Source organism: Centroberyx gerrardi, unplaced genomic scaffold, assembly GCF_048128805.1.
Source record: "Centroberyx gerrardi isolate f3 unplaced genomic scaffold, fCenGer3.hap1.cur.20231027 Scaffold_197, whole genome shotgun sequence".
Lineage (NCBI taxonomy): Eukaryota > Metazoa > Chordata > Actinopteri > Beryciformes > Berycidae > Centroberyx > Centroberyx gerrardi.
The window spans coordinates 5001-18963 of NW_027605383.1; the positions used below are offsets into that span (position 1 = coordinate 5001).

Consider the following 13963-nt stretch of genomic DNA (forward strand, 5'->3'; position numbering starts at 1 on the left):
AGAGAGAGAGAGAGAGAGAGAGAGAATGTCAACACTTCATCAAGACAAATCACTGCACATTTATTTGGCTTGTAGAGTGATTCCAAGTATGATTTACAAAGCTTTGAAATTAATTAAAAAATGAATATGATCAAAGCTGTTTAATGAAGACATCGTTAGATCTGTTGTTGTGTCTCTTCCTCCATGATTAAACCCCCAAATCAGTGATTCTGTGATCTGTTGCTCCGGTAGAGGAGACTGGAGAATTGTGTTTTTTTTTTTATTGTATCACTTTTTTTTTGCCTGTTTACAATTATTGGTAAAGTATTATTTTCTTTGTTCCATCATAATAAGTTTCCTCCGACTGGATTTCAGTGTTCCACTTGTTCAGACTGAAAGGTTTAATAAACATAAAGAAAGAGATTCACTTCAAAACAATTCAGCAGCAGGACTAGTTTTTTATATATAGTCAGAATCTGCTTTGTCGGCATTCCTTTATGTGCTAGAAGTGATTTTCAGACTGTTCCTCCAGACAACGGCAGTGAATGGAGAGAGAAAAAAACACAATTCTCCAGTCTGCTCTACCGGAGCAACAGATCACAGAATCACTGATTTGGAGGGTTTTATCATGGAGGAAGAGACACAACCCAAGACTCTACCAGAGTTACACAGAGATTTAAAATCATTAGTTTAGTTTCCTCTGCAGCTCCAGAAGAAGCAGCCATGTTGGCTCTGTGCCGACGCTCCAAACTGAAACCAACTTCAGATCAAACGTGTTTCATGTGGTTTGACACCAATTAACACTGAAACTATCGGCAGGCTTGAAAACACTTTGGTGTCTGACGCTTCCGGTGTGTTTCTGCCTGCAGGGTAATTAAGTCAGTGGAAGTGGAGTAACACATTCCTTTTTGTGTGTGTGTGTGTGTGTGTGTGTGTGTGTGTGTGTGTGTGTGTGTGTGTGTGTGTTCAGAAACCCTCACATCGTCCTGAACATCGACCTGGCTCCGACCATCCTGGACATCGCGGGGCTGGACACTCCTCCAGATATGGACGGGAAGTCGATACTCAGTCTGCTGGACACTGACAGACCTGTTAACAGGTACACACACACACACACACACACACACACACACACACACACACACATGCACATGCACACACATACAGAAAATACTTGAAAGCCTTTGTTTTAAATTTAGGCAGACACAAAAGATTCACAAATGAACACACAAACCTACGTACATACTGTATATACAAACCTATACATAAACACACATAAGTACATACTTGTATACACACACATACCCATGCATGTATATAGCTAAACACATACACACACTCGCACACACACACACAAACACACGCACACACATATACAGAAAATACCTGAAAACCTTTTAAATTTAAATTTAGGTTCACAGAAAAGATTCACAAATCAACACATATACATACACACAAACAAACACACACATACACACATATACACAAACCCATACACAAACACACATAAGCACCTTAGATGTACTATATATACACACATACCCATGCATGTATACAGGCAAACACATACACAAACTCTCTCTCTCACACACACACACACACACACACACACACACAGAACAAACCATTAGCTCCTCAGGTGTAAATGAACAGTGTGATAAACAGAAAGCCTCTACAGCTTGTTGGGGTCAGGGGTCAGGGGTCAGAGGTCAGAGGTCAGGGGTCAGGGGTCAGAGCAGAGCGGTGAGACAGACGGAGCAGCATGTAAATATGAGCCTCAGTGCAGCTCATCACTTAAACACCTTGCTCACTTTACTTCAGTACAGACGCCTGTTTAGGACAAATATTCATACATTTTATTTACACCATTTTCCTGTGATATCTCAGGAAGACAAGCTTTGTTATCTGGAGTTAATGACATAACTAACTCTCCAGAAAACTAAGAAAATTAACTTATCACGGGAAAACGACGTAAATAAAATGTATGAATGTATGTCCTCAATGGGCTTCCGTAACTTCAGCCTGTGCCAGGCCTTGATTAAAGTGAACTGTACTGAATTCCACAGAATGATCATATGTTTCCTGAAATTATTTTAAAAGCAAATTATCTCATTATCTTGAGAAAAACATTTTTGTTATTTCAATATAATGAGAAAATGTTCTCATTATCTCTGGAAAACAGTTTTTGTTATCTTGAGATAATGACATAAAATAACTTGATATCTTGAGAAAACAAAGAAAATTAACTCGTTATCACAGGAAAACGGCATAAATAAAACACATGAATATGTCCTCAATGGGCTTCCGTACATCAGCAACGTAAAGAGCCACCCAGTTTGCAAAGTGGCAGCTAATAGAAGTCACTCTGCCGGTCCCAAATATTTCAGAAAACTTCACGGCCCATGAGCCTTTGCGGGACACTGCTATGAGGCATCACTTTTAGCTCAGTTGGTAAAACAGAGGTTTGTCACAACAGAGATCCTGGGTTTTAATCCAGGGTGAGTCAGTTTAGTGCCAAACTGCTCACAGCTGATCACAAATCACAAATTATGACAAATTACATGCTTGCTATTCCAAAAAAAAAAAATCAAAGGCAGACACTGGGGTCAGGAGAAGAAAAGGATGAGGAAGCAGTTGAGCCAAACAGGCAATAGGCCATCGAACCCAGTTCTTCCCCCTGAACCTGCCAACATGTGCAAAAACTAAACTAACAAACAAAACCCCAGAACAGGACTTGGATAATCCTCCCACCGGCGTCGCCCACGGTTACAGTGATTGGTTTCCTGATGATCAAACAACCACAACTGCTCTTTTTTGCATTATCCGAGCTCAAAAATGGATTCTGCCAGAAAACAAAGTGTGGAGAATGATCTGGATAAACAAGACCAACAGGATGAAAACCAGCGTCTCAAGATGGACCAGGAAAATAACAGAGACTTTTGATTTGATTTTGTTTATTTTGCATATATTAAGACACATCATTCAACAGTATTGAGATTAAAAAAACGGGGGACTTCAGTTCAGTTTTCGACCCGTCAGAAAGCTTTGAGACGAGGAAGAAAACGGGTTCCAGGCAGACACTGGTGCTGAAATCAGTGTGTCTGGCTGGTCTTTGTTTGTTGCCACGGCAACAGTGAGTATTATGGTATACTGGGGATATTGGCTCCTGGTTGAGGAGCTGAGAGAGAGAGAAAAGAGAAGAGGTGATGAGAGAGAGAGAGAGAGAGAGAGAGAGAGAGAGAGAGAGAGAGAGATAAAACTATCTTATGAAGCAATCTCTCCTTCACTCGTCTTTCCGTTCTTGTTGCCTTGGTGGTTCAGTTCAGATCAGTCAGAGACACGTCACTGTCAAACACATCACAGTTTGCAGCACTAGAATATCATTTTCTATTTCTATTTTTTATCGAGCAGCATGTCATTTGTAAAAAGGAAGTTTTGAAAATTTGACTTTAATTGAATTGAAAATGTAACTTTTAGCTGACAATAATAACAACTCCCAAAATCCAGCCAGATGTCTTGATCATCATGTTCCCTGTAGTTCAGCCTGACATGTTTGGTGTCTTTGGAAACCTTGAGATCTGGATTAGAATTTAAAATAAAGTTCTGTGGGTTTGAACAAAGCTCGGCCACGCAACATGTGTTTGTAATGATCGACCCGCCGGCGGGACGGCAGAGCGGAAGAGGTTTTAACTACTGCTGAGGCGCTTTGGAGCAAGGCAGCAAAGCCCTGATTGGATCTGCTCAGTGACTGCGGTTGTACAGATGGTTGCACTTTGCTATCTGCAGCTATGAAATTCACAAATGTCGACTTACAGTGAGAGGCTACATCTACTTGGTCCGACAGTTGAAGAGCTGATAACCGCAGACTTGTCAGCTACATGTCGAGTTACAGAAGCCTGTTAAACTGTTGTCCGTTCAGCCCTAACAAGGTGATGACAGACAGAATATTATTCCTTAAAGAATAAGTTACAATTAACAGAAACATCTTAGAGCAGGAAGCAGATGAAGTGCAGGAGTCAGTCCGTCACAGAGGGAGTTTGTTAAATGTTATAAATGTCTGTGATTTTTCACCTGAGCTGAAGTGAAGTCCTCTGGTCCGGCTGTGAGGAGGAGAGGAGAGGAGAGGAGAGGAGAGGAGGAGAGAGGAGAGGAGAGGAGAGGAAAGGAGGATAGGAGGATAGGAGGGGAGAAGAGGAGAGGAGAGGAGAGGAGAGGAGAGTGTTTGGTGCTTGGTGAGTGTGTGTGTGTGTGTGTGTGTGTGTGTGTGTGTATAGCAGAGTGTATAAATATAAATGAACTCTGCTTCTGTTATTTTCTTCCTCAGGTTCCAAGTTAACAAGAAGTCAAAGCTGTGGAGAGACTCGTTTCTGGTGGAGAGAGGGTAAACACTGACATCACTGCTGTTATTATTACTGCTGCTGTACAGCTCACATTATAACTACTGTACACTGTGGAGAGACGGTAAATACTGTTATTATTACTGCTGCTGCTGTACAGCTCACATTATAACTACTGTAAACTGTGGAGAGACGGTAAATACTGTTATTATTACTGCTGCTGTACAACTCACATTATAACTACTGTACACTGTGGAGAGACGGTAAATACTGTTATTATTACTGCTGCTGTACAACTCACATTATAACTACTGTACACTGTGGAGAGACGGTAAATACTGTTATTATTACTGCTGCTGCTGTACAGCTCACATTATAACTACTGTACACTGTGGAGAGACAGTAAATACTGTTATTATTACTGCTGCTGCTGTACAGCTCACATTATAACTACTGTACACTGTGGAGAGACGGTAAATACTGTTATTATTACTGCTGCGGGAAATACTGCTAGCACTATCAGTATTACTAATACTATGGTAAATACTGCTATAGTTACTACTAACTATAGCACTACTATGGTAAATAATACAATCACTACTACTATAATTAATACTATGGTAAATACTGCTGCCATTACCACTATTACTACTTATTTGGTAATCAATCAATCAATCAAAATACTTTATACATCCCTCAAGGGGCAATTCAAGGCAAGCAAGTTCATAAACCACAAGAGACCACAATATACACAAACATATACTGCATATACTGTGTCATGTAATCTCATGTGGGATGGGCCATTAATTTGGCATGACACGGAAATAAAATTCCATTCATTCATACACATAAGACAAGAAGAAAAGAGATATAAAAATATATATTAACAAAAAAAAATACAAATAAAAAAACTAATAATAATACTATCACTAATGCAAGGGTAAATACTGTTTCCACTACTACTATTACTGCTACTAGGGAAGCTATCACTACTACAATTAGTAGTACTACAATGGTAAATACTACTATTGCTACTCCTGTTGTTACTAGTACTAGTACTACAAGTCAAGCTTTACTACAATCTGTATTATAACTTGCCAAACTGAGACTAGTTTCTGGTAGAAACAGGGTAAATACTGCTATTATTATTACAACTACTGCTACTATAATATAACCCACACCACTATAACCTACAGTAGCCTGTTATGAGCTGTGTTGTTGTAACAGGAGCCAGTGTGGTGATACGCCTACTATAACAGCAGGCTGTGTTGTGATTGGCACATTGAGGTGAAGTTACGCTCTGATTGGTCCGTTAACAGGAAACTGCTGCACCAGCGTGTGGAGGGGAAGGAAGTGTCCCAGGAGGAGAACTTCCTGCCCAAACACCAACGAGTAAAAGACCTGTGTCAGCGAGCCGAGTACCAGACGCCGTGTCAGCAGACCGGACAGGTATGATGACAACAACAACAACAACAACAACAACAACAACAGTAATCCATACAGACAAAGCCACTGCTGAACTTTTTTCTGCATGATCGCTACTGCTGTTGCCCTTTTGCTCTGTCCATAAAGGGAAAGTGTCAAAAATATGTTTTACAGGATCAGTTCATTGATTTAGTTCCTCTATTTAATTCCCCTCTTCCATCCCTGTAGTTGTTGGACCCACAGACAGTATTGTGCTGTCAGAATATCTCCAAAAAAGCCGTTTGTGTCTCCACAGAGTCGAGAGGAAACAGACTCAGTTCCTCCGTTACTCAACTTTCACTAATCAGGAAATCACAGAACTATTTTTCTCTGCGCAGCACAGAGCGCTGTGGGGTGAAAGGCGGTTCCCGGCGGAGTGATCTGGTTCCGGACGGTCGGGTCAGATCGTAAACAGTAGAGTTCGGTAGAAGACGATCCGCCGGGGGGAAACGGTCGGTGCCGCCGCTTTCCGGGCCGCGGAGAGAAATACGTCGGTCGCTCTCCGGATCGTTTTCACAAACGGCTTCTCTGGAGATATTCTGACAAACAGTTTGGAGGCAGCGGAGCTCGCTGCTTCAACTGACAGCTGACTGGAGACAATACTGTCTGTGGGTCCAAGAGCTACAGACAATACTGTCTGTGGGTCCAAGAACTACAGACAATACTGTCTGTGGGTCCAACAACTACAGTAGGACGAGACAAACTTTGTTGACGTCCAAAATCACTGAACTTAGGAGCCAGCGACCTCTTAAGCATTTGAAGCGCTGGTGCTGAGCGCTGTGGCAGCATCAGCTGAGCTGGAGCTGGGAAGACGTCTCCGGGTGTTGTTGCTATGCTAAACGTTAGCCTAGCTAACGTTAGCTACAAGGCGGCAGGACGCCGGCTCTTGGTCCCGCCCCTGCTTCATCCTCATTGGTTGATAGAACTCTGAAGTGACATTAATGAGCGGTGCGCTTCAGACAAAGTTGAAATAGTTTCACCTTCAGAACAGGTCCAGCCTCAGCAGCCAGTAGGAGTTAGGAGTTAGAACATTGATAGAACTGATCTCCTCCTGAACACTGGAATGATAAAACTGCTTTGGCATTTGCTTTTTTAGCTTTTTAACCTTTCAAGTCAAGTCAATTTTATCGTCCCAGATGAGCGATTTGTGCTGCAGCAAGTATAAAAACACATCACAACATAAAACATAAAGCATATAGTACCAGCCTTTGTAGATGAAATGTGTTGCAACGCATCGTAGCACCGTCCTCAATCATCCTGCAGTTGAAAATGCCATTAGGTGGGGGGAGTGTGTGTGTGTGTGTGTGTGTGTGTGTGTGTGTGTGTGTGTGTGTGTGTGTGTTAGACAGAATACGGCTAAAAAGTGAGTTTTGGAAGCCAGAAATTTCAGCAGCTGCAGAACAAGTAATCATTGAGTCATTGGTATGGATCAATAATTCTATATATCACAGATATATTCTGGTCACTCTGTGCTCTGGCGCAGTAACAGCCTGACGTAATGCCCAATTAAAAATAAAGTGTTGCACTCTTCTCAGCTGTTGCCTGTTGCCTGTCTGGCTGGATGAGACTGTGTAGACTTTGGTCTGACAGCACACAGATTTGCTCCTGCTGTATAATATTTAATAAAGAGCTTCATACAGGACTGTCGCAGGCCAGATGAAGGAAGAACGCATGAACAGAGACTTGGACGATGGCTGCCACTGTAACAAGAAACAGTGACCAGAGGGAACAGAGCGGAACAGAAAAACTCTGTCAGAGAGATGAGAACCAGATGTGATGTCTGCAAACCAGACAGAGACAAGAACAACAAGGACTGGAGGGAACAGAACAGGACAGGACAGGACAGGACAGGACAGGACAGGACAGAAGAGAACAGGACAGGACAGGACAGAAGAGAACAGAAGAGAACAGAACAAGACAGGACAGAACAGGACAGGACAGGACAGGACAGGACAGAACAGGACAGGACAGGACAGGACAGGACAGGACAGGACAGAACAGGACAGGACAGGACAGGACAGGACAGGACAGAACAGGACAGGACAGAAGAGAACAGGACAGGACAGGACAGAAGAGAACAGAAGAGAACAGAACAAGACAGGACAGAACAGGACAGGACAGGACAGAACAGGACAGGACAGGACAGGACAGAACAGGACAGGACAGAAGAGAACAGGACAGGACAGGACAGGACAGGACAGGACAGGACAGAAGAGAAGAGAACAGAACAGGACAGAACAGGACAGGACAGGGCAGGGCAGGACAGGACAGGACAGGACAGGACAGAACAGGACAGGACAGAACAGGACAGGACAGAAGAGAACAGGACAGGACAGGGCAGAAGAGAACAGGACAGGACAGGACAGGACAGGACAGGACAGAACAGGACAGGACAGGACAGGACAGAAGAGAACAGGACAGGACAGAAGAGAACAGGACAGGACAGAAGAGAACAGGACAGAACAGGACAGGACAGAAGAGAACAGGACAGGACAGGACAGGACAGGACAGAAGAGAACAGAACAGAACAGAAGAGAACAGGACAGAAGAGAAGAGAACAGAACAGGACAGGACAGAAGAGGACAGGACAGGACAGAATGGATTGAAATAGAAGAATAGAATAGGATGGGATATAGGATAGGTTATAGGAGATAGGATAGGAGATCGGATATAGGAGATAGGCTAGGAAAGGAAAGGAGGGGAAAGGAAAGAATATAGGATAGGAGATAGGATAGGTTATAGGAGATAGGAAATAGGCTAGGAAAGGATTGGACATGGGAGATAGGAGATAGGATAGGAAAGGAAGGGAAAGGAAAGGAAAGAATATAGGATAGGAGATAGGATAGGTTATAGGAGATAGGAAATAGGCTAGGAAAGGATTGGACATGGGAGATAGGATAGGAGATAGGATAGGAAAGGAAGGGAAAGGAAAGAAGATAGGATAGGAGATAGGGTAGGATATAGCATAGGATAGGATAAAATAGGATAGGAGATAGGAAAGGATATAGGATAGGAGATGGGATAGGATAGGAGATAGGAGATAGGAGATAGGATGGAGCAGAGCGGTGCAGAATAGAAGTGAACAAACCTGAACAGAACTGAAAAGAATATAATAAAGCAGGAAAACCCCGAGGGAAAGTTTGAACGCAGAGAGTAAGAACGCAGGATCACATAGGTGTGTGTGTGTGTGTGTGTGTGTGTGTGTGTGTGTGTGTGTGTGCACGTATGCATGCGTGTGTTCGAGGTTAATTACACTTGTAGAAACATCCTTTTCGCAAGTTGATTAGTCGCTTAGCAACAGTGGCTGCTGCTCCTGGATCAGTCTGATAAACAGCCACACGCTTACTGTATGTGTGTGTGTGTGTGTGTGTGTGTGTGTGTGTGTGTGTGTGTGTGTATACAATTTACAATTCAGGCGTTGTTAGTCACTCTTAATAAGAGCGAGTGACTAAGTGTAACAGTAGCATTAAGTCGGCATCCCATAATCCTCAGCAGCCTGTTAATGAACAACTGCAGAGTGACAATACTGAGAAAGATAAAGAAGGACGCAGGATTTTAGTCAGTGTGTAGTTATATGTTTGTGTTTAAGTGTGTATTTGTGTGTGTGTGTGTGTGTATGTGTGTTTCAATATAGTGTCGATGTCGGGCGAAACCTTGTATCTGCAACATGTCAACTTATTTTTTTCCACTTATTTTATATTTGTGAAAATGTTCATCACAAATAACATTTTTATGAAGAAACTGTATAAGAAACCGTGTTTTCACATAAAGAAACTCTTCCTCACATCAAAATAAAGAAAAAGTAAAACGTAAAACCAAATTGAAAGGCGAATAAATAGACAAAACAAAACACACGGAGATTTCAAACAATTGAAAGTCATAAAAAAGACAATAAAAGACAGAAAATGTCAACTATTTAGGAACAAAGCTTTGTTTCACTTTATTAGAGTCTCTACACTGCTGTTAACCATTACTGTGTGTGTGTGTGTGTGTGTGTGTGTGTGTGTGTGTGTGTGTGTAGAAGTGGCAGTGTGTGGAGGACGCCACAGGAAAGCTGCGGCTCTTCAAATGTAAGAGCGAAGGCGGAGGAGCGAAGAACCCGCAGAGGGGCGTGGCCACTCGGCAGCGTCCAATCAGCATCAAGTCTCAGCTGTACCAGCGCAGCTCCGAGGCGTGCGACTGCGACCTCCGACCTCTGGACCTGCGGCCCTCCGTGATGCGTCCCTTCAACAAGAAACCTTTCTTCCCCAAGAAGAGTGAGTGAGCAGGTCAACACACACTCATGCAAATCTAATGCTGGGAAGAGCTAATTAGTTACAGTTAAAAAAAATAATAATTTTGGCTATAATTTACAGTATAGATTAGATAGTATTTGCGGTTTAATGCTTCATGGTCTCAATTAAATGGCTGCTAAATTACCGCTAATTAACTTCTAATTAAATGGTTCCAAATTGGACAGTAGCCCATAATTCATTGCTACATCGCCATTTAAGACCAAGTGAGCTGAGCAAGGATTGACTCTCCTGTCACAAGACTTCTGATTGGCTGAGCTGACTACAGGCTAGTGTTACATCGCTTCTGATTGGCGGAGGAAATTACAGTCTAGTGTTACATTACTTCTGATTGGCTAGCTGACTACAAGCTAGTGTTGCATCACTTCTGATTGGCTGAGCTGACTACAGTCTAGTGTTACATCACTTCTGATTGGCTAGCTGACTACAAGCTAGTGTTGCATCACTTCTGATTGGCTGAGCTGACTACAGTCTAGTGTTACATCACTTCTGATTGGGTAGCTGACTACAGTCTAGTGTTATATCACTTCTGATTGGCTGAGCTGACTACAGGTTAGTGTTACATCACTTCTGATTGGCTGAGCTGACTACAAGCTAGTGTTGCATCACTTCTGATTGGGTAGCTGACTACAAGCTAGTGTTGCATCGCTTCTGATTGGGTAGCTGACTACAAGCTAGTGTTGCATCGCTTCTGATTGGCTGAGCTGACTACAGGTTAGTGTTACATCACTTCTGATTGGCTACAGACGACAGACTCTTGGCTCCGGGTGTTTTGATACTGGAACATGGTTGTATTCCTGTTCCAGTATCAAACATCAGTTCCAGTATCTCACTGGAACTGATGTTTTCCAGCTGTTTTCTGAGGAACGGTCTGCTGGCTCTCTGTCTGTTTGCTGGTTTGAGTCTGACCTCTAGAGGCTGAGAGGAGAACTGCATCCTCTACATGATGAAGATCAGAGAGGATGTCTAAGCTTCTTTTTCTCGTTGTTTTCAATGGGAAGGGCAAACTGGGAGAAAAGATCAACTCTATCTGAACAGTTGGGGAAACTACTGAATGTTAGCTGAGATGTTGAAATACCATTTGAATACAAGCTAACTGTCCTGCTGTGTGTAAGAACCTCAGTAAAAAACAGAATTTCAACTTTTTTCCGAATCCAGTTTTCTAATTCCCTCTGTGTGCGTGTGTGTGTGTGTGTGTGTGTGTGTGTGTGTGTCAGAGTTCAAAGCCCTGAAGAGCTACTCCAGGAACCGCTACAGCCGCTCCATATCCAATACCACCAGTTACCCCGGCAACCTCAGCCTGGTGGGCGGGGCCTGGGGCAAGCCAATAAGAGACGAGTCTGAGGACGACTTCAGCGGGATGGGAGGAGTTCCCAACGCCCTGGCCCTGCCCAACTCCATCAAAGTCACACACAGGTCAGTGTGTGTGTGTGTGTGTGTGTGTGTGTGTGAACAGACATGAGAATAAAAAACAATCAGATTGTTTAGCCACAACTACTTGTTGTATAATTCACTTTGAATTATTATAAATCACTTTGCAAATAGATTTTCTTCACATTCTGAAAATCTTCAAAATCCAAATATTGAAAAATGTGTGTGTGTGTGTGTGTGTGTGTGTGTGTGTTACTGTAGGTGTTCCATCCTAGCCAATGAAACAGTGAAGTGTGACACAGGTGTTTACCAGTCTCTACAGGCCTGGAAGGACCACAAGCTGCACATAGACCACGAGGTAACACCACAACATTAACATTAACATTAACATTAACATTAACACAACACAACACAACACACTAGCTAACTAACTGACTGACTAGTTTACCTCTGACTGACTGATGTTTCTCTTATCCAATCAGATTGAGACGCTGCAGACAAAGATAAAGAACCTGAGAGAGGTCAGAGGTCACCTGAAGAAGGCCCGCCCACTGGAGTGCGACTGTAATAAATACCTGTAAGAAACACACACACACACACACACACACACACACACTCACACTCACACTCACACACACGGCATGTGGTCTGACACAACACTCTTGTCTTCATGTGTTCAGGTACAAGTCTAAAGTGAAGAGTAAGCTGAGGTACCGAGGAGGCGGGCTGCATCCCTTCAGGTGAGGCAGCCGGGCAGGAAGTGACCCGGGTCATGTGACCAGGCTGGGGTTTACTAACCTGAGGGGGAATTTTCTAAATGAACCGCTAATTTCAAAATAAAACTGAGGTGTTGTACGTGAGCACTTAATGTTTTAAAGCTGCAACTTTCTCCTTGAAAACATCCCAACATCATTGAAAAGCCAGTTCAGCAGAGGACTTAGGCCTGAATACACAGACTGATAATAGAATATATATCCTAAAGAGAGCTAACATGCTAATGTTGACTAGAAGAGCTAGAGAGAGAAGTACAGTCTGTGATGAAGCTACGTTAGCCTCGTCGCTAACGTTAGCTTCCAGTTGAGTTCTGACAGTTTGCTAACAGACTCATCTGCTCAGTTCTCACAGTGTGACAGACTTTACACCTTAATGTCCAGACTGTGTTGTCGCCATAGCAACTAACACTTAAAATTCCACAATCACCATTACCATGGTAATCAATGGAAGGACTGTTCTATCTATTCAAGAGACAAAAAAAAATCAAAAAACAATCCCACACGCTACTAGGCTATTTTCGAAATGTAGCAACAAAATGCCATCTTTCTATATGTATTGATAATTTGTCTGCTGTGTGTGTGTGTGTGTGTGTGTGTGTGTGTGTGTGTGTGTGTGTGTGTGTGTGTGTGTGCAGGAAGGGCGGGGTTCGGGATAAGAAGGCGTGGCTGCTGAAGGAGCAGAAGAGGAGGAAGAAGATGAGGAAGATGATGAAGAGGATCAGGAACAACGACACGTGCTCGATGCCCGGCCTCACCTGCTTCACACACGACAACCAGCACTGGCACACACCGCCCTACTGGACCTGTACGACACACACACACACACACACACACACACACACACACACCGCCCTACTGGACCTGTACGACACACACACACACACACACACACACACACACACACACACACCTGGACATGTAACACACACTAAAACCAAGCTTAGACCAACATCTAGGTTTGCCAATATGTCTTTTATCAAACTGATCTGATCTGATGATATGATGCAGTTTGATTGATTATATATTTATTATAGAATAGATCAATACTACACTGGTTGACCTTAACTGATTCTAATGAGACATTTGGATCAGATTCCACACAAGTATGGATGAACATGTTTCATATTGTTATTATTGTTAGTAGTAGTACTAGTGGTAGTAGTAGTAGTAGTAGTAGTAGTAGTAGTAGTAGTAGTAGTAGTAGTAGTAGTAGTAGTAATTGTAGTAGTAGTAGAAGTAGTAGTAGTAGTAGTAGTAGAAGTAATAGTAGTAGTAGTAGTAGTAGTAGTAGTAATTGTAGTAGTAGTAGTAGTAGTAATTGTAGTAGTAGAAGTAATAGTAGTAGTAGTAGTAGTAGTAGTAATTGTAGTAGTAGTAGTAGTAGTAATTGTAGTAGTAGAAGTAATAGTAGTAGTAGTAGTAGTAGTAATTGTAGTAGTAGTAGTAGTAGTAGTAAGTGTAGTAGTAGAAGTAATAGTAGTAGGCTAGTAGTATTTTGGGTTTCAGTGAGTTTTAGTTTTGTTATATTCTGTTTCAGAGTCTTTCCTTTTCTGCTGGAAACACAATACTTGGATTTTTTTGTAATTTTTGGGCATGAAAACAGTCAAATTTAAAGATGTTGAATATTGACTGTGTGAAAAATATCTGTACCGATATCGGCCTTAAAAAACCCATATCGGTCTAAAACACACAAACACTCCCACATGCACACAGACATACATGTGCTGTACTGTGAGCAGACAGTCAG

General features: G+C 42.5%; 1 protein-coding gene across 1 annotated transcript in view; it reads left to right on the forward strand.

Annotated features, from left to right (window-relative positions):
• The window catches only part of LOC139924399 (extracellular sulfatase Sulf-2-like), a gene marked incomplete at both ends in the record, with an annotated part of 16333 nt that extends 3312 nt beyond the window's left edge, over positions 1-13021 (forward strand). Inside the window, 9 exons of the mRNA XM_078282509.1 lie at positions 950-1078; positions 4304-4360; positions 5636-5765; positions 9802-10036; positions 11290-11488; positions 11705-11801; positions 11926-12020; positions 12124-12183; positions 12852-13021. Of these exons, the coding sequence (XP_078138635.1) occupies positions 950-1078; positions 4304-4360; positions 5636-5765; positions 9802-10036; positions 11290-11488; positions 11705-11801; positions 11926-12020; positions 12124-12183; positions 12852-13021 (1172 nt within the window). The remainder of the gene's footprint in view (positions 1-949; positions 1079-4303; positions 4361-5635; positions 5766-9801; positions 10037-11289; positions 11489-11704; positions 11802-11925; positions 12021-12123; positions 12184-12851) is intronic.
• Between the last annotated feature and the right edge of the window lie 942 nt (positions 13022-13963).